This window comes from Polyodon spathula, chromosome 4 (assembly GCF_017654505.1).
Source record: "Polyodon spathula isolate WHYD16114869_AA chromosome 4, ASM1765450v1, whole genome shotgun sequence".
NCBI lineage: Eukaryota > Metazoa > Chordata > Actinopteri > Acipenseriformes > Polyodontidae > Polyodon > Polyodon spathula.
In genome coordinates, this window is record NC_054537.1 from 61,853,992 (window position 1) to 61,876,190 (window position 22,199).

The 22,199-nt window shown below is 36.0% G+C and overlaps 1 protein-coding gene across 2 annotated transcripts in view; it reads right to left on the reverse strand.

The window, feature by feature from the left end:
- Positions 1-3,255: 3,255 nt before the first annotated feature.
- LOC121314710 (SH3 and cysteine-rich domain-containing protein-like) overlaps positions 3,256-22,199 on the reverse strand; it is a 51,908-nt gene continuing 32,964 nt past the window's right edge. For both annotated transcript variants that reach the window (XM_041248271.1, XM_041248270.1), the window contains exons 7-11: positions 11,738-11,805; positions 10,876-10,970; positions 7,162-7,213; positions 6,731-6,868; positions 3,256-4,128 (exon numbers count right to left, since the gene is read on the reverse strand). In XM_041248271.1, coding sequence (XP_041104205.1) covers positions 4,030-4,128; positions 6,731-6,868; positions 7,162-7,213; positions 10,876-10,970; positions 11,738-11,805 — 452 coding nt within the window. In that variant the 3' untranslated portion in view covers positions 3,256-4,029. The remainder of the gene's footprint in view (positions 4,129-6,730; positions 6,869-7,161; positions 7,214-10,875; positions 10,971-11,737; positions 11,806-22,199) is intronic.

Here is a 22,199-nt window from a genome sequence, read left to right on the forward strand (position 1 = left end):
ATAGTTCTTAATGACTTTCGCTGTATGTTTGGGGTCATTGTCATGCTGCAGAATAAATTTGGGGCCAATCAGATGCCTCCCTGATGGTATTGCATGATGGATAAGTATCTGTCTGTACTTCTCAGCATTGAGGAGACCATTAATTCTGACCCAACTCCATTTGCAGAAATGCAGCCCCAAACTTGCAAGGAACCTCCACCATGCTTCACTGTTGCCTACAGACACTCATTTGTGTACTGCTCTCCAGCCCTTCAGCGAACAAACTGCCTTCTGCTACAGCCAAATATTTCAAATTTTGACTCATCAGTCCAGAGCACCTGCTGCCATTTTTCTGCACCCCAGTTCTTGTGTTTCGTGTATAGCTGAGTCACTTGGCCTTGTTTCCACGTTGGAGGTATGGCTTTTTGGCCGCAAGTCTTTCATGAAGGTCACTTCTGACCAGACTTCTCCGGACAGTAGATGGGTGTACCAGGGTCCCACTGTTTTCTGCCAATTCTGAGCTGATGGCACTGCTGGACATCTTCCGATTACGAAGGAAAGTAAGCATGATGTGTCTTTCATCTGCTGCAGTAAGTTTCCTTGGCCGACCACTGCGTCTACGGTCCTCAGCGTTGTCTGTTTCTTTGTTCTTCTTCAAAAGAGCTTGGACAGCACATCTGGAAACCCCCGTCTGCCTTGAAATTTCTACCTGGGAGAGACCTTGCTGATGCAGTATAACTACCTTGTGTCTTGTTGCTGTGCTCAGTCTTGCCATGGTGTATGACTTTTGACAGTAAACTGTCTTCAGCAACCTCACCTTGTTAGCTGAGTTTGGCTGTTCCTCACCCAGTTTTATTCCTGCTACACAGCTGTTTCTGTTTCAGTTAATAATTGTGTTTCAATCTACATATTGACTTGATGATCATTAGCACCTGTTTGGTATAATTGTTTAATCATACACCTGACTATATGCCTACAAAATCCCTGACTTTGTGCAAGTGTACCTAGATGAATTGATGCTGTTTTGAAGGCAAAGGATGGTCACATGTTGCATGTTGTTAATTGATAAATATAATCTATTAACATGTCTATTTTTGAAAGCATTCTTACTTTACAGCATTTTTTTCACACCTGCCTAAAACTTTTGCACAGTACTTGTATGTGTGTGTGTGTGTGTGTGTGTGTGTGTGTGTGTGTGTGTATATATATATATATATATATATATATATATATATATATATATATATATACCAGAGTAAGGGCAGATATGTAAAAAGTCAGATGAATGGATCTTATTTTAAATACCATTATCCATAGCTATGACAATTACTATATTGACACAATTATTGTTTTGAGATTCAGCTTTTATTACAGAGCTCCCTTAAGATTTTAGAAAGAAGTAGTTTAGAAAGATTCAGGGTATTAATGTTTGTGACAGAGTAGCTGTTTGTCGTGTGAATGCGTGCATTCGCTGCTGAGTGACAGGCAGGAGATCGAGACGGAGGAAGTACACATGCCCTGCAGGCGAACAGGATTTATTTACATATCAACACGCTGAACAGCTCACCAGCAAGAGCATCACACGGAGCAGATACAACACAGTGTATGAAAACATTGGTAGAATCTACAATCTCTGAACTAATATTCTCTGTTCAATAATAAATCATGGCAGATAAATGGTTAGGGTGGATATGTGACTGACGGATATGCAACGGATTACTCTCTCTCTCATATAATATATATGTGCAAAAGTCTGAGACATGTTACATTTTTCTACTCTGATGCATTATGAGCATCAACAATTTACCCAAAGCCTCCACCAGTGTTTTCTGCTATTATAACAACCTTGACTTGCATAAAGAAGGAAAACCATTACGTGTAATAGTTGATTTTCAAGGTGTGGTATCCAAAGCATAATCAACAAGTACAGAGAAGCATCATCTGTAATTAACAAACCCAGGACTGGAAGACATAAAAAGCTGTCTAACAAGGATGAGCAATACCTGAAGATAATATCCTTAAGGAATAGAAAGAAGACAAGCGTTGAACTGACAGCAGAACTGGCAGAAGGCACAGGTGTCGTTGTCTGTCAAATCAACAGTACGAAGGTCACTCTTGAAATCAGGACTTAAGATGTGTTGCAGTAAGAATACCTCTGTTAAGAAAGGGGAACAAGACTAAAAGGCTAAAATATGCACAAGAACACAGAAATTGTACTATGGAACAATGGTCAAGCGTGCTTTGGACTGTTGATGGATGGACAACGACGCCTGTGCCTTCTGACAGAAGTTTTTTATGCATAACTAAATAAAATAGTTGCAGACTAAAGACACTGAAAATCTAGAAAAATACAGTGTAAGAGTTAGATTCAAAATGAAACACAAATCAATTGTGGGAGCCAGGCAAAACAATCTAGCTCCTGTCAACACTTTTGATTACAATAGCTTTTTATTAGTTTCTTGACTAAAGAATAAAATTTGGCATTGGGCCCTAGTCACAAAGCTCTAATCCAGGAGTTATTTAAAGAAGTCTATTTGAATTGAATAAATTCCTTTATCTGAGTACAGGATGTACTCTTCAGTTCCAGTTTCCTGCCATAGATATAAGTAACGTAGCCTAAATCAGGCAAAGTGTCTTTACAGAAGTAAGAGCCGACACCATCTAGTGATCTGCCACTTTGGGGAAAAAAACATTTCCTTTATTTTTGTTGTGAAAACTCTGCTGTTCGATAGGTGGTGATGGCCCTTACTAATATTGAATGACATTGGATGATCTTGGATGATCTAGCCTACATCATGTCTATGGCATGGAAGAGCAGTTTTTTTATTATTAAAGTTAAAGCTTTGTAATTAGGACACTCGATTTGAGATGCATGTCCCAAATACAAAACTCAATATAGAACATATTTCATTGTTAAATGCAATGCAGACCACAATGTGATCCTAAATGTATTATAGAGAATTGTGAATTAGGATTTTGCAGTTTTGTAAATTCAGCACATTACAGATAACTCAACACCAGTTATACAGCTGACACACTAACTCAGATAATATTCGGATAAAATGTTGTTTTAGAAATGCAGAGTAAGCCAGGTTCTGTCACCATTTCTGGTGTAAATCAGAAAACAAATATTTACTGTACATTTGGTATATTTAGATATGCTCTGCAGATTAGGGTTCCCAAATATAAGTCTATTATTATTATTATTATTATTATTATTATTATTATTTATTATTATTATTATTATTATTAATTTCTAAAACACACCATACTAAATAATTTTTTTCTTGTCTTGCATTTTATTTGCTTTCTTCAAGCTCCAAGGCCATGAAGCTATAGCGCTTATAATCCTTTAAATCTAAACATGTGCCGATCAAAAAAATGATTTTTAAACATTTACGGTACAAGTCTTTTTGCAGAGACCCATCTCCTTATTTCCAATCTTTTTAACCTAATTAGTTATGTATTTCATAACTTCTATATCAAATTGCTCTACACAAAAACACCAAGTTGCAGAAATGCATTCCGTTTTAGGCAAGACCTCAACAACTCACATTTAAAACAGTGCTATACCTTACAAAAATGCCCAGACAGAGGGTGTTTTAAATATAGGGGGTGTCAGGAGCTGCCTAAGAACTGTAAAGCTTCATACAATGTAGACAGCCAAGGGAGACACACTTTGTTTATATTCTCACACACAGGTAAGTTTCTACACAGGTAAGGAACTAGCTATAAACAAGGCATGGCCAGACTTTGGACACACATTCATCTGTGCTTGGCTTTCTGATATTGATAGTTAAGAAATAAGTAAACCATTCCTAAATGATGCAGTACAGCACAGTACAATACAGTAGCCACCACTAATAAGTGGAGGTTTTGAAAGTCCATCTTATTTTTCAGATTTTGTCTTTGTTCAGAGGATTTTACAAGCAATGTCTTTTGGTTGCCTTTTTTTATGTTCCTCGATATTCTTTTTGTCTGCAGTAGAACTGCCGACACAGTGTGAATGAGGGCAATGATTCCTTCGGCACAAGGATCTGCTTCATCACATCAAATGTTTTCTAAGACATCAAAGGGCACAAATCCCTTCTTCTTCCCACTGGACACTTTGACAAAGCCATTGGTTTCTTCCTTGTTGGCCACGCAAATCTGAAACATTAAGGAAAAAATAGCACTAAAGAAATCAGTTGGGGCCAGTTAGTAGTAGTGATCATTGTTTCTAGCTCAAGGGCTATATGTTAACACACTAATGAAGCAGCGACCTAATAATAAACTACCAGTGAATCTACTCTACTTTATATACCCTAAGCTTTTAGAAATAATTTTAGGGGCAAAGTGAATCGCATTAATGGGAAGCCTCAAAATTTTCACCGTTTTAAAACTGTAGTGTGCCTGAGATGAGTCTTACAGCTAACACGATGGGCACAGTTGGTATATGCTTCAACATGACCCTAGCCCTTACCAGCCAGGAGAAATGTGTGAAATCATTCTCAATGAGAACTGCCTGTTTATTAACAAGTCTTGTTACTTAGTCATGAGTGCAGGTAGGGAGTGTACAGTGATGTCAGAAAGGATGTGTGGCGGGGTACCCTCACCCCTGTGCGTATTTTATGTTTGGGCTATGTAGCACAGGTGATTTAAAATGTATATTTGTATTGGGGCATGGGTGTTTCACAAATAATGCAGATTGTGCCTGGACTCAATTGAATGACTAATTAGCAATCGAGTCCTGGCACAGCTGCATAAAACAGGCACAAATCTCTCATTCAGGGCTGGGTGTGCAGAGGAGAGAACGTGAGAAAGTAATATAAGGAAAGCAAACAACTGATACCTGTTTTGGGATTTGTTAAGTGTTTGTTTTGCCTGTTTCTTTTAGTCATCATGCCATTTACTTTGTATCAGTGTTTTGTTTTGTGTTTAAACCTTTTATTTGATATAAACACACACAGCAGAGCTTCACTCGCAGTACTGTATGTGTGTGGATCCATTCACTTCCTGGTCTGACGCCACCCACAAGCCATTGTTGCCACAGGATGTCACAACTTCTGACCCATGGATGTCACTCAATTTTCTCTTTGGAGAACGGGTCTCTGCTTAATAAAAGAGTGGGTGATACTACAAGAGGTGGAAACTACAGTAAAACCTACTTAATATCACTCCTGATGTCACCCTCCACATTTAAATGCTGCCAGATTATAACTGGGGTCAAAATATAGCTTACAGAACACTGCAATGGGTTCTGTATGTTTACACTTCTGTTTCTAATTATAAAAACGTGTAATAGACTGTATATTTTAAAATAAATTGTTATTTTTATGTCACTACAATACCTACTCTAGTATTAGTACTAGTAACAAAATGAGCATGTTTGTTGTATCAGCACTTCTGTGTTCAACAATACAGCAAAGAACTGAGCAAAGAAACCAATGAGCAGTGGAACAAAAGAGAAACAAGTAAATGACGGGTCGTCTAACGATTCTACACAATGCTCAACATCACAAAGCCCACCATCACATGACTTGATACAAAATATGCATATACTGTAATTCATTATGCCTGCTGTAGTTACTGCACCCTTTCCAGGCTTACTTTTAAATGTGTAATTACTAATGGCTTGCTTAGTAATGACTTGAAAAAAACTGTTTCAATTTGTTGTGGTGAAACTGCAGATACCCCACCCCCCCCCAGGATCACAGCTCTTCAAATGCTGAGATTCTTTTCAATTTAATCTGGAACCACTCAAAGTAACCCATCCAGTAGCCCTGTAACTCCTCGTCACAAAGACGGCCAGAGTGGGTGATGTCAGACCAGAAACAGGAAATAAACAAAAAGAGAGGTGGAGTTTGGTGGAGCTGAGCGAATGGCTTCGCTCAGCATGTAATGAGTGAGCAGAACAGACAGAAAATAAACGGTTGTAATAAATAAAAAACACACAGGACACGGCACATTCGCCAAAACAAAAGAGACAAATAAAACTGACTTTACAAAACACGGTGAGCAGATATTTACTTATTTACGTTACGTTATTACCTCCGTCTCCAATCCCGTTCTCCATTCAACGAACTCATGTAAAAACATGCTGCTTTTATGCAGCTGTACCGAGACTCAACTGCTAATCAATCATTCAATTGGAGTTGCGGTACAACTGCATGTGAATTAATAAAGTGCAATTCCCCGTGCTCACATATTATTACTTTTTACTTGCAAGTGAAGTGTTGTGCAATCCTCGTGCATAAATACAAATATACATTTTAAACACTCGTGTTACACAGATATATATTATATATCCCGATTATATCCCGTGTACCAATGACTATACACCAACATTAACACACAACACAAAATACACACAGGGGCGGGCACTTTGCCACACTCCTACACAGTGATTTATTCTTTTGTTGAATTTAGACTTTGATACTTGTACTCTGATCTCGTTCTACTGCAAACTAAAGTCTTTTGATGTTTATCTCTCACAGCATTAGCAATATTTTTAGATGTTCTGCTTGCACTGGCGTACTTAACTTTTCTGGAGATCACAAAAATCAAGGGCTAAGGGATACCAGGTCGTTCATTTAGTAAAGGCACTACTGCATGGAGGGCATGTTAATTCACGTGGTCTACAGCAATTTAAACACCTTGCAGACTCAATCAAATCAGTTGTGCCCTGGCTGCACATGGTGACTCTATTAACTGTGTTATTTGCACTTGTGTCCTACTCCAGTATATCCTGTAAGCATGTCAATGTACACACCTGGCCCTCTTTCAGTATTATCTGGCCTTGTTCTTTGCAGCCGATGAAAGTTCTTGTGCATCTATAAACTTTCTCGCCTGCCTTCACCTGGTGTGCAAAGTTTACTGGGAAATATCCAACCCGGTCTTCAATTGTACCCTATAGAGATTGGAAGAAGATAAGACTATATTTCACATCATAAAATGCCAACTTCATGTATGTACAGTATATACAATTCTTAAAACATTTGAACCAAGACTAATTGATTTACCTATAAAGGAAATGCAGTATGTATTTACAGTCTCCTGTATTAAGCAGTCGCTTGCTCTTACCAACACTACAGAACTCTTTCAATACAAGTGAATAAGAATACGGGACTTGAATAAGACACAAATATCCCATTTTTTAACTATAAAACAAATCAATTACCTAAAAGAACTTCTATCTCTTACCTTCCACCAGTCTTCATTAGAGTCATCTAGTAGAATAATTCTGTCCCCTGGTCTGTAATTGAAGGAAACACACTATTTAATTCAAAGACAATTTGGTTTGAATACACTAGACAAGGCACATTTGTAATGTAAAACTGTTTTAGATTACAGTCCTGGTGGAAGCTGGCCTTTGCGTGACAGAGATTCCTGAAATAGAAAGTCACAGATGTCACTCATCAGGGCTAATGAGTAAAAACATTTCAGCATCAGCCTGCACCGACCATGGTTTCTAGTTTCCATTTAAAGCTGTTATTGTATCTTTAGATGAGGCATTAGGTAATGCATCAAAATGCTAATGCAATGTGTTCCGTGGGAGTGACATTTCCTCCTTCAATATTTAAATGCAGAATGTCAATGTGTCTAGTGTGTAATTTATTGTACCTAATATTATAAATTGTAAAATGTTAGTATAGAGCACTGGCAGCAGAAGATTTTTTTTTACAATTGGGGGGGGTGAAGTTTCCTCAATGCTATTTTTAGTGTTCCCATCTAAACACAATTTGTGAGTTAATATTGAAAATAATTAAGGCCTTACCTAAATCATGTCGAGATCTTCAAAAATTGCAGCTCAATTGTAACCAAATCATTGAAAAGCAAAATCGCAAAAACAAAAGTCTGCAACAGTTTAAAAAAAAAAGTATGTTTGGCAGTATCTGAAATTTAACGAGCGCGTTTTTGTTTGAAATGTATGCTTGTGGTGTGAACTGTAAATACACTGGTAAGCTTGCTTTTGTGTTCCAACTTTATTTACTGTGAAATAAATGTTTTTTTAAATTACCTTAATTAATAAGGCACTAGAACTACATTTCTGCATTTTTTTCTTTGGCAGCAATTGAGGTGTTTAAGGCTGTCTCATCATCGGATCTTTTGCTCTCTGAATTCCATTCACTCTTGTTCCTCAGCTTGCCAATATCAACAGCTTAGAGAAGCTTCTCATGATGCTTCTTGTTGAACTGAACTTGACTAACATTGCTAAGGAGTTTATTTCAGTTACTGACAGGTGCAGTCAGTATTTTCATACATATATTTATCACCAAAAATGTTTTCTGTTCTTTCAGTGTACTCGTCTGTAACCCTTTCCCAAATAATGTATTAGAAAGTTAATGTACCAGTATTTCCTGCACTGAATCAGGAGGTGATTAGGGAGGAGTCAGCTGACTAAGTAAGCAGTGTTGTTCTCACTTGTTTGATACATCACAAGATCCTTTTATCATGTCTGCTTGGTGATATTAAAAATGTTTGTGAACGAAGTGAAACAAAAGATAGCACAGGGTTTATATCATGTAGTGGATAATAGTTCACAAAACTAGAACATCTCTGCGAAAGCACAGGTGTAGTTCCATTTCAACTGGTGGCATGAAAGGAATAGATAGGTATTTTATAGTAAAGCAACTAGAGTTAATATAACAATATTAAAATATATGCAGAGCACTAGAAAAAGCTACCACACTGCATAGCCTATTGTATAAACTCAATCTGTGGAGAACGGTAGAGGTATGTATGTCTGAATGTAAGAGTGTGAGAGAGTCAGTTGGCGCAGGCAGTAGGTAAAGGACAAAAAACTTGCGGGTCCGGGTAGGGTTGCAATCTTATTAAAGCGGGTTGGGTCGCGGGAAAGAAGACGGTGATGCAGCGAATTGCGGGTTCGGGTTGGGTCCCGTAATAGCGGGTCCAAGTTGGAAGCGGGTCATAAATACAGTATAATCGTAAATCTCGAAAAACTACTCGCTTCTAAATCTTTTGTATTTATTTTTGTATTACTTTAGTATAAATACATGTTAATTTGGATTCATATGTTGTTTTTTTCTGACTTTATGTGAACGAAAAGACACACATTTGCTCGTTTTCCCATTGGAAATAGTGATATTTTGAAATATCACTGTCCTGGTCACAAAAGCAAAGTTTGTGGGGAATAATAGCCATTTTCTATACTTTTGAGGCATAAGCAATTAGGAAATAACACTTACTACCCAGGAACACAAATTGTGTTACATAGTGTAATTGATTGTTACAACCCACTCAACTCCGTTCTTCCTGGAGCAATTTATTTGAAATTCAGCATATCAAGTGCTAGCATTCCACACCACTCCCAGGCACCTTGCGCTACCTGGGAATTATTGAATCAGCTCTTTATATAGAAATGGGCTTGGGTCTATCTGTGTGTTTGACAAGGTGGGGGTCTATATAGCACCCCTGTTGTTGCACATTGAGGTTATAGAAAATTGGCTGCCCGATTTACCCTATAGTTTAATTTGGTTGCAATGGTATATCTGAAAGTTCCTCACACTCCAACTCTTCAGATTGAACTTTGCAACTGTAAATCCATCATAAAAGAATTGTCTTTTTGATTTTGTCCCCCACTTTGCCTCTGATGAAGCTTATCCTATAGTAAAACTGCACGTTTGATACATAATTAATTTTACTGGTTATTGGGCCGACATAAGGAAGCAGAAGGATCATCAGGTGTAAGATGTGTGGTCCTATTACTTGAAATTTAGGAAGCACATAAACTGTTTAGCAGAAAAAATGGAAAAAAGTGAAATTAAGAGTCTGAAGGAAAAAAAAATGATGCAATTTTGTTATTTATTTATTTATTTTTAATAAAATGATTTTAGCATCATGTTAGCATTAAAAACCTTATCCCTATGCTGAATATCTTTTTTGTTATTTAGGGATATGCAGATACAGCACACTGTAGCAAAATAAAGTCTAGGCTTCCTTCATTCTGGTGCTAATCCCTATGTCAGTCCACATGGTAAACCACCTCCTGCAGTATCCCTCACTCTTGTTTTTATTTCACAGGAAATACAAATGTACCAGGATTTTCCAAAGCTAAGTTGTTGAAAATAAAACCCAGCATACTGATTAAAGTTAAAATAAAGCAAATAATAATCATGTATTTATCACAAAGATTAGGGGATCAGTTTTAATCAGGGATGCTTTTTAGGGGTTTTGCAGACAACTAGCAAGCCTAGTGTTAATGTTGTCAACGATAATAAGAGGAAATATGCAAGCACCATAGCTTATCACGGTCACATCTCCACATATGCATTCATGCAATGTTGCTCTGAGTTGTATGGGTATCATCATAGAAGCTGGGATTCACACTGTGTTGTAAAAAAAAATATATATATATATATATTTGAAAGCGAAAAAAAAAGTTACAAAAACTTTTCATTGCGAGTATGCGGGAACAACTTAATGAGCACAAGGTCAAATGACTGCTGTCTCAATTATTTATATATGTTCAAAGCCAATGAGGCATGCCAGCATGGCTATAATGCTCAGGACAAACCCAATTCTCTCAGCGTTGCTTTTGAGACTTTGGATAAGCACTGACTCGTGTGGCTAGAGCAGGTTTTCCAAATGTGCAGTGGCCTGTATTATTGGACTGTTTGATAGTGTACCTTAAATCAGACATTCATTTGTCACACAAAAACGTATTATGTTCCATGGAAGCTGGTCAGCCAAGATAAGCCTACGATTAGGAAATAAGAACACAAACTGCCTCTTTTGTGTCAGGTTAGAATAAAAATTGTCAGATCTCCGTTATAGCCTTGTGTTTTTATTCTGGTTAAACGACAACCTGTTTTTTTCTTTTTGCTGCCTGAGTATGAGAGATTGTAGTCTAGGACCTTGTCATTACATAGTATTTATTGGGACATCTGGACTGACCTCATTTCTAAGTCTTTGTTGTCCTGCGGTACAAATTTGAACAAGGCAACATAGGTGTTCTGCTGTAATAAATCCTTATGTTGTTGTCGTTTTGCCTGAAAGAGAGAATGTTACACAATGTTAATGATGCACTGCATTAATAAACTCTGTACTTCCACTAAGATGACATGTTTTAATAACTTTGCAAGTGATTTTTAACTATACAGAAATTCTGGCCAAAGCAATAACTGGATGTAAATGGAGGAAATTACAAGGAATATTAGTTTTATATAAAGCTGAGTTGAATTTAATATTCACCAATTATTGCTGAACTTTTTTTGATACTTTTTGACATTTCTGGAGCACAGCCAATGCTGGCTAAGCTACTGTTGGCACGCAACTGATACAGGCTCACTGTTAGACTCCAGAGAAGACAGAGGAACATAAAGTCTGAGCGGAGATAAATAGCTTTCCTGCAGTTCATAATCATTTTTGACAGAGCTGAAGGTCAAAAACACTGCCAAAACAAGGAGCAACTTAGTATCACAGTTGTATGGGCATTTGTATCTTAACCAATGTATTCTTCTTGTTCAGATTCATGTTGTATCATTTGCAGTTCCTGTTCCAGAAGCTTTTAGCACCACTGTGCCCTCAATAATCATAACCCTTAAAATTACCAAGCTGATCTTTAAAGAATTTGGTCTTTTTATTTTTAACATGACTTCTCTACAGACATACAAGGTACCCATGCCCCCTTAACAAGTAAGGCAGTTGTTCCTGTAGTTTGGTAAATGAAAATGACAGCTATCTAATTAGGATCTTCATCAGGGAAATGAAACCACTTTGCTGCATGAAGCTGAATCACAGAACTCTGAGGTCTTACGGGGGAGTCTTCCTGCTTCTTTTGTTCAGTGTGAAAGTGTTCTGTTCCATTTTCTGGTGAAGTAAATACTAAAGGAAAGAAAAATAAATTCAAAATTCATTAGTCAAGTAGACGAATGTTTTGTCTGTGTGTTTCTAATAAAAAAAAAAAAAATGTTTCTGAAAAAAATAAAAATCTGATTTATAATCTGTGGAAGTCTTTGATGTCCAGGCACTTTATCATTTGAAATGCCTTGCATGGGCATTTACGAATTTGCATCATTTTAGTCTAATTATTTAAATACGTTTCACTTAGCACTATTAAAAATTGAATTGCCTTTAGGTAGCAACCAAATTGCCAAGAAACCGGAAAAGCGCCATCTATGCTAAATAGGGTGGCTGTTTTGTAATGTAGTGGCGGCGGGAGCGTTTGAAGATTGTAGGAGCTAAGCTTCCTCGGTGCTATTTTGTTCCCACCGAAACACAATTCATAAGTTAATACTGAAAATAATTAAGGTCCTACATAAATCATGGCGAGCTCTTCAAAATCTGCAGCTCAACTGTGACCAAAACATGAACAATTACATAAATTTAGTTCTAGCGCCTTAATTATGAAGTTTAAAAAAGCCATACAAACCTTGTTTTATTTTCTTATTTCATAAAGATCTGAATGGCAGAAACGTGAAATAACTAGCATTCTTTTTTAATGGCAATTTTATATACAATAAATCTATAAGCAGAATACTATACATTAAATTGCTAAAATAAATCAATAAATAAATAAATCCAGCAAACTTTTAGACTGTATTTCACAGTAAATAAAATTGGAACACAAAAGCGAACCCAGACATACCTGTGTATTTACAGTCTACACGAATTCAAACAAAAATGCGCTTTCAACATTTTTTTCACATGCCGCCAAGCGTGGTCTAAAGCAGTGGTTTTCAACCTTTAATTGAACTAATAATTAGCTTAATTAGGACTTTTTAATCCTGTCAGTTCTTAAACCGTTGGAGATTTCAACTTAACTATAAAATGTTATAAATAACTTGAAATCTGCAACTTTTTAAGAGCTGAAAACAATTAAACATTTCTAATTAAGCTAATTATAAGTTAAATTAGGGTTTAGTTTTAAGTAATTGAGAACTCAGTTGGAATGAAAACCAAAAGACACAGTGGTTGAAAACCACTGGTCTATAGCAACAACAAACATACCTTTTTTAATACTGTTTGTTTTTGCTTGAATTCATGCTGTACTCTCTGCACAAGAACACGTGTGATTTTTTTACCATGAAAAACTGTTCTTCACTTCAGGTACCTCCTACTTGAAAGCGAACATGGTTTGTGAAATGCTTGTTTTTATACACCTCTTAAAAAACGTAAAACATGTAAGATTAAAAGTACTGGTAACTTTTTTTTATTTTTTAATTAGGATTTTAATTAGGACACACCTATCCGTGGGCGGGAATTACTTCCTGAGAGGATTGTTTCCATCAATCAAACTGATACAGCTTGCTGATTTGCTGTATGTGTCTGATTGGCGCGAGACTGTATGAAGCAAGAAGATCTCTTAAATAAATAGAAACATAACCACAAGGTTAAACACGCTTTTGCCGCCACCACATCACAAAGGTCCAGGTGAGTGGAAAATTCTGAAAAATGACAGAATTGCTACCAGTGAATACTGAATGCTAAATTTGAAACCAAAAAAGTTGAGGTGGACACGCACACCAGTAGTTAAAAAATCATATCCAAGACTTACTCGTTATTTGATTGCTGAAGCACACATATTTACATTGTGTGTAAGTGCTAAGGAAAAAACAGACCTTTCAGTCACTTATGTGACATTCTTCAGTGCTACCACCAAACTAATAGCCACATTTCAGAATGATGAAAAACACACACAATATGACTGGCAAAAAACATTGCCTTTAATCCCGTGACCTTGGAAAGATCCTTATTTTAATCATTAAAGGCATACCTGAGGCAAGACTAGTATTTATTTTTCTCATGTACCACCCCAGAATGCGAAATTATGTCAAAAAAAATTGTAAAAAGCTGCTTTTTACTGTTTATATATTGTATTCAAAGCAACCTATGGAAAATGCTGATACCATACAAATCACTAATGTTCACTCAAGCTGCAATTTTCCACTATTTCTTGCGAAAGATAACTGCAGTTATTTTTCTCAGGGATTATTTGTAACTTTCTGGTGAAATAAAAGATCTTGCTAACCCTGTAACGAATAGCACCTGAAGCTTTCGGAAACAAACCTCGAAACTATTTATGACAAGGAAAATTGTACAGGGTTGTAAAATAATAAACCATCACTACTAAAATATTTTCTTTTGCTGTGCCAAGAAACTAAATATATCTTATCTGTTGTTGTATGAAATTGGTTTAAAGACACACATTAACATTTCAGAACCTTCATGTATAAAATAAAATCTAACTAGTTAAAGTGAAGCCATTTTAACAGAATAGTTATGTGACATAAGTTTAATATATATCCCAGTAAACTTTAAAACATTATCTATTAAAAAAAATAATAATAATGAAATTACATTTAAAACAAGCCTTCTCCATGACAGTTTTGAATTTCTATAAAATGAGCACTTCCAAAAAATGTGTACAGTTCTGCTTTTCTGCTGTAAATACCAGTAAACCGTAAGCTTTGAAAAAAGATAAATCACCAGCTTTTATCTGAATTTATTCAACTACACGTCATTGCTGTGGTTAACTAGATAGCGTATATGAAATCCACTATTTCCCCAGAAGGGAAGGAATTTGAAACGACTGTGACTAATACTATTATTACCAACTACGACTACGATTACGGCTGCTATTAATACATTGGATGTTCTCTGGCTCATGTGGGCCATACTGAAATAATCATAACATTCGTTTCCAAAGATGGTTTGGTTCCTAACTCATCTAAACCCATGAGATCCTATTTATAGAAAGGGGATTTTCGGTGCTAGACAGTAGCAACGGGTTTTAGGAATACATTTTAAAATATATATCTTTTAGCTAACATAAAATGCACTTTTATTTTGACTAAACACCTCAACTGTAAAATAAATAACCTGATTACAAATGAAACCATGGCATAATATTAGACCCACAGAGGTGGAAGTGTTTAAATCAACAACAAGCTTGTCATTTTGTGTCACTTGTGTGTGTCTGCTTCAAGATGGTTGTTCTGTAAGATTAAATTTTGCCATCAATGTGTCATCTTATATATCTAGGTGTCAAGTAAATTAATGTTTAATTTATTTTTTATCTTTAGGAGATCGATTGTACCGTTCAGTGTTTGTTTTTAGCACAAAATAAATATAATTTAAAAAAAAAATTGAGTTATAGTTTTATATAGTTATATAGTTTCCTCGACAAACACTTAATTTTTGCTTCAATCTGCAGCATTAAGTTTGCATTAAGTGTTTATAAGAGATGCACTAACTTTTTCTGATTAGGGTTCAGTAAATAATAATTCAGCAGGGTAGTGCTGCAGATTAAATGTTAATGTATTCCTTTTGCACACACATTTGTTTTAAATCCAAGATAATAAGCTAATTTGATTGTCATACACGTGTAATACATATAACGAGAATAATTAATACGGTTTAAATATTGATACAGTAGACTACATTACAACTGTATTAAAAAGGGGTCATACACATTTCTGTTTTATAAAAAGATAGCACGTTTTAACAAATGTAATTGCACATAAAAAATAAATTGCACTATAAATGCATGTCACATATACAAATTAATGCATGAATTCATTTTATTTTTGTAACCCCACCCTGACCCCTCTGCCTGCAGAGTACAGACAAACAATACCTAGGATTAAAGTGTTTGTTGGGTGCCTGATGTAAATTAATGGGAATTAACACTGGAATGAATGCAAGTTGACGTTAAACAAAATGACCCTGGTCCTCTGTGGCTGAATGGTGAACTGGCTGAAAATCCCCTATTTTATATTAAATGAAAGTTGTTGTTTTGCGTGAAGCCTCCACCTGGATGATGTCAACACACTTAAACAAAGGTGCCACAAAGGTGCCACTATATGCAGTTACCCAGGAAAAAATACAGTGCAACCCCCCAATTCAATGATAAACAAATAGAAAACAATACAATTATATTAAACCCACACAATAGTATATTAGCAGTGACTAAACAGTACTATTAATAAAGCAAAACACACAATTGTGGAGCTTCAAAAATAAAACCCTTTCTTTTATTTTACTATTCAAAAATATGAATTAAAAGCTCTCATTGGACAGTTTACTTTTTCTTTCGCAAAAATAAAACATCACCAAATTAACCAGGCAGTTATTAATTCTCACAGAGGGGGAAACTCTCTATGTCCCCCATGTGTATTATACCCAAGTAACTGAGGTATTTCAAGGGTGAATTCACTTTGGGCCACTTATTTCAAAGTTGATTATTACAGAGGGGGAACGTCTCTATGTCATCCATGGGTATTTATCCCGTATTTTGATATGAAAACAGTGGGCAAACATGGCACATATAGCGCATTTCAGCTTCTTATTTGCATACAGCAAATGTAACACAAATTTAATAAGTAACTGGGGTATTTTGGGGGTTAAATCTCTCTGATCCATTGATTCCAAAGTTGATTCTGACTGAGGGGGAATCCTTCTATGTCAACAAACAAATATCTACAGAAAAATTAGCAGCCCTCGTTAATTCAGCATGAGGCTGATTCCATTTGAAATTTTCAAGAAAACAAAACAAAATGAATGTCCCGATCAAAAAAACAAAAGTCCTCTTCTGCCTCCTTTGCGTTTAAACAAAGTTCCCAAGAGAACTTAATGAAATTACTTTAACAGTAATACCAAAAAATAAAAGTGAAAGTCTTTTTATAAAGTTGCCTCGGCGGGCATCAAGCTAAACTAAATAGTTATTTATTCAATCCGTATTTAATGTATTTACAGTTCAACAGGGACTTAATGAACTAAATTTAACTCAATATGAAAAAATCACTTCAAAAACCCTGTTAACTCATGCGAACCCCTGGCAAGCGATCCCTTCTGATCCTCTCTCTGGAGCCAGTTAAACAGCAGCCGATCACTTCACAGCTCCATGCTCCAAAGTAGCTCCGTTCCCAGCCAGTCACAGAAACACAAAAATACATCAGGCTTAGATCCTTGTAGAAAACCAATGAATTAACTGGAACAATGCTGAAATCCTCTCCAAGCCGGTGAAGAATGCTAGCGTTATTATTTTCCAGGTTTTAAGCAGACAAAAGTCCTTTTGTAGTGGTCTGAAAGCAGGCTTTTAACTGTAATGTCAATGTCCTGTTTCAAGCCTACATTAACAGTTCTACTAAAAATACGACCCCGTTAGTTACAGAAAATAAAGTCAGCTAGATGGGTAAAACCTTGTTATATTACCCAGAAAACAATAATTTGAAATAATATCCACAAAGGAATTTATAGAAACGTAAATTTAAGCTGTTCTAAATCACATACTTAAGAGTCTTAAGAGTCTATGAATATCGAACTTACAGAACAAATTATGAACAAGTATTTAGTAGATCTGTTAGCAGCTGTCTCCTTTTTTGTTCTCGAAACTTTGTGGGTCCATGGGATTTATTTAAACAGATAACCGAAAACAGTTGCTATCCAAAAGTACTCTGGACGCTAATTGGTCCATGTAAGATACATTTGAGAAATATATACAGATTTTTAAAGAGGGTTACATTTTAATATTTGTAACAGGGAAAATAAAAAAATTTACAGTTCCTGGTGTTTAGTAATGTAACTTTGTAAACAGGGTGGTAAGATAAAGTGATGATTAAATGATTTTTATGATTAAATGATAAAAAATGTAAAATTTAAAACAGTTTGTTATATATTACAATTGTATGGTAACAAGTTTAAAACAAAGACTGCGATCAGCCACAAACACATACGGTATACAGGGTGTTCAACGATTAGTTCACAGATAGAAAATGCCAACTGGCACTGTGAACCCTCCCTTTAATGTCAAAAATCTGTGCATGCGCAGTAAAGTCGATATCTACTTTTTTCATGGTCTACAAATTTCCTGTGACACCATCTACTTGTAAACTCCTCTGATATGTAAATAACGCCTGTTTCTTAACTTTCAAAGTCTCTTCATCAGGTGTTTGTAGACATTTAAGAAACACATGTTATTATCTGAAAAAATTGTGTCTCACCTTTCGCAGAGAGCAAGATGGAGTCCTGGCAGCTGGAAGTACTTGCAACCAAACTGAATTTGCCAGTGATTGTGGCAATAATCAGAACATTGTCCAAGGATTGTGGCAAATTGAGAAAGAGTGTAAAACACAAAAAAAACATTTTAAAATGTTTTTTTGATTGGCGCTATTTTTTGTGAGCATGTGACCCTCCTACAACAGTCTGTGACCTCTTTTTGAGAGGGACCCCCAGTTTGAGAAATGCTGGTGAACACTATAATGAAAAGATAAAGCATATGATTCAATTACTTATAAACAGCACATTGTACAGTTTGGTATAGCAGTGATATTTCACTTTTCTAAACTCTTGTAGCACATCTAAATCCATGTCTGAGGCAGACGAGAATAATTTGGGATCGCTTTCTTCATCAGAATGAATTTCTGAAGCCATCTCGGCAACAGTCTCCACAGAAAACACTTCTCGTCTCTGAGGCCCCTCCATCTTAATATAGTTCAAACATAGACAGCTTCAAAAGTTCAAATGTGAACATAAGTCATTTCCACTTCCAGGTCATCAGTGAATCACTTCTGTGGACACGGAAGAATGATTTAAGTATGTTGATGCGATAATGATTACTGCAGCACCTGAAAAAAAACATGCCCGCTGGTAATTATTAACTTACAGGACGGGCGCTCACAGGTTGTTCTGGGGTATAGAGGGTTAAATAAAATAGTAAGCTAATATTCAAAAACATTCAAAACACCTATACAGTCTTTGCATCTTTATCGAAATTAGCAATTTGTTAATTGAAAATATAATCATCTCTTATGGCTTTGACTGATAAAATCTGGTAAATCCAATCCAGAACAGAAATTAAATTCTTAACCTGATTGGTAATGTGAGATCAGGCTCAGGATTGCTGACTAAGGTCTGGGGCTCACAGAGTTCTTTTCAGCCGCCATCTCAGTACACATCCTGTAGCCTTATCCTAGTAAGAGTTGGTAATAAGGAGATCACTGATTAGTCATTCTACACCCCTTCAAATATCCACAACTGATCAGGCCTGCGACAGGTAGCCTGTTTAGTCTAAACATGTAAATAATTACATAGAGATGGTAGTGTAGCACAGTGTATAAGCCATATGCTTGGCTCCTCTGCAGTTTCCACCCTTTCTTTGAAAAAGCAAAAAAGAACTAAGATAGAACTTTACCACGGTAAATACTTGCATGGTAATTTTGCAGTTTTCCCATGGCTATTGTATGGATTTAACAGAGTTTATATTTTGCTATGATTTTACTGTGGTAAACTTTTCTTAGGGAAAATCTGTTGACAGAGAGTTTACAGACCACAATCAACAATACACAGCAATACAGGGTTAACGTTTAATTTATCTGTTGTGCTATTTCACGAAATGCGTTTCGGCAATTTTGATGCTGTTCTAATGCAATCGTGGGACAAACAGCGGACGGAAAATACAATTCACTGTAATGAGGTGAAGCGCATGGCATAGTAGTGTGACGGTTGTTTACCAATTTGGGTGCCAAGTAGGTAATGCGAAACCTACCAAAAATATAAATCTCTAAAACAACCCACCACCAGAATCTAACTGTCAATCTAAAAAGTCCAAAAACCCAATTAAGCAAGTTAAACCCCTGTTTAACTAGCCAAATCAATTTACTTTTTATAGATAACACAAAACAACCATATGACATCAAGGCTGTTCATTTTTTAATTAAATACACCAATAATAAGTGCATTTGTGAACAATAAATGCCCACAATATATAACCATTTTAATATACACCCCACCAATTATTTTTAATTAATGTATGCTAATGCATTTTGTTTTATTCAGTCAATAAGGTGTACAAAACTAGACCCTCCAATTTAACACCAAAATATTTAGTAGCCTAGACAATTAACAGGAAATAGATCATGGTCCTCTACAGATGCTCAGAATGAGGTGGAGGGGTTAGTGGCACATGTGTGCAGTCTATTGCTTCCAACACACTGGGGAAACCAGAAATGTCATAGAAATTTGTTTTCAAGGCTTGTAAGTAAGTAGTGAAAATCAGGTACTTGGGTGTTCATGTCAAAAATGCATTGAGCACAACTTGTAACGCAAGTAAATAAGTGGACTGGGAAATGCCAGCAACAATTGCGACTTTAAAATGTGCTTCAAAAGTTCTTAACAAATTGATGCAATTATAAGTGTTGCAACTGTCGGCAGCTTTAGCATATCTCATTATAATATTTGAGAACCCTGATTTACAAATTTCCTGATTTACACCCCATTTTTGATAGTTCTTGCAGGAACGCCCATAATTACATATTCATCTAAGGCTGAACCGCAAAAAAAACCCCAAAAAACTGCTGTTGCAAAGCATTCCCTAAAAAGTCGCTAATAGCATTGTGCATGTTTAGCACATTTCACCCTAGACTTCCGATTCTTTTGCGACTATTGCAATAGGCACAACACTTCAATACATCTACCCCTGAGACGCTTTCAAGTCCTATACATTTTTTAGACTTGAGGCAGAGCCATGATTCATAGCTTTGACATTTCTGGCTATTGCACAGTCCATATTGTTATTTTGTATTGGAGCCTTATGCTCTGCTATATATATTTTTTTATGTATTTTAGTTTGTCCTTGTGAAGGGGTGTGTGTCAACAAGGAGACTCAGACACCAGAAACACTGTACTTAAGTGCTTACACACACTTCCTGTGTAGCCGAATCATTAGTCTTTATAGTTTCTACAAGCTCACTATGTTCTATCGTTTCAGACCTATTAAAATTATAATTGTTATAATCCCTAAATAGAAACCGATCTTGCATGCCTTTAGCTTTGTTTTCAAAGTCAGACATATCCCTACATATTCTTTTTAGACGTAAAAAATGACCATATGGTATATTTTTGATCAAATGTTTTGGGTGATAACTGTCTGCATGCAAAATTGTTTTTCTATTTGTTGGTTTATGGAAGATAGATTCATTAAGGGAACCATCACTGTTTACTGAATTAATAAATCTAGGTAATGTATCTTACTCTGACTAAATTTCATAGTAAATTTTTAATTCTGGTTTGTACTGTTTATATAATCAACAAAAAGAAATCAGTTTCAGATCCCTTTTATATTAACAGCACATCGTCAACATATCTTTTCAAAACCTAAACATTCCATAAAAGGGGTTAGAGGCAGTGTCATTAATATACTTTTTTTTCTAATATCCCATATATACATTTGCATATTTTGGGGCAAATGCCGCACCCATGGCAATGCCTTGGATTTGTAAATAGCATTTGTCTTTAACCCCTTCTCTGCTGAGGCCCTGTGCTACAGGTATTTTGTGATTTTGGGACTATTACCCCTGGCAAACCATATATTGTTTTTTTTTTTTTTTTTTGTCAGACTTTCTATTGGTGCCAAATTTTTGTGGTTTATCTGGCCACGTGACCACAAAATACATCTATTATTGTAAAGAAAAATGTTGCTTTTTCATAAAATGTATTATACATGCATCACATTAAGTCATTGTTATGCAAATGTTTGATGTAGAATATTTTAAGCTGCTGGATGTGCCTGTGCCTATGTGGAAATATTTGCATTGGTTTTGGGGGGTTTGCATGCTCTAGACTGACACCAGGCCACTTTGACCTTTCCATTTCGAAATATGCAGCCCACTGTCCATGGCACCCACTCCAATTTCATGTGCCCAGAACACCACCGAAGAATGAGATACCCTGGCATAAGTATACATTTTTTTGAAACTGCACACAATAAGGATTTTAGAAATGGGTAATATGACCAAGCATGTCAACTGTGTGTTACTCACAATCCTTCAGCAATTTGAGGTAATGCCACTGTACATAGCACAAATCACTTGTTTTATCTTCTATTTGGATCTGTGAATCTGACAGCATTAGTTCCATTGTTAAAATGACAATGGTTCTGAATTGCTCTGAGTGTCCCAAATTCAAAAATAACAAAAATGTGCACCTTTATGCTAATGGTTTCTCTCCAGTCAGACAAAAGTCTGAGATACAAGGTGTCACACACACTATATACAAAAAACATGTGGTTCCTAATATTTATTTTTATGCCACTGAACAAAAACAAACAAAAAAACTTGCAACTAGTACCTCCTACACACTCGATACATTACAGTGGTGTCATGTGATCAGAGTCAGGGCAGGAAGTATCAACATACTTCCTGCATCTACCGTTAACATCAACAAAACAAGATGCAGACAAAGTCAGATGTTACTTCAAAGCTGATTTCATGAAGCACAGC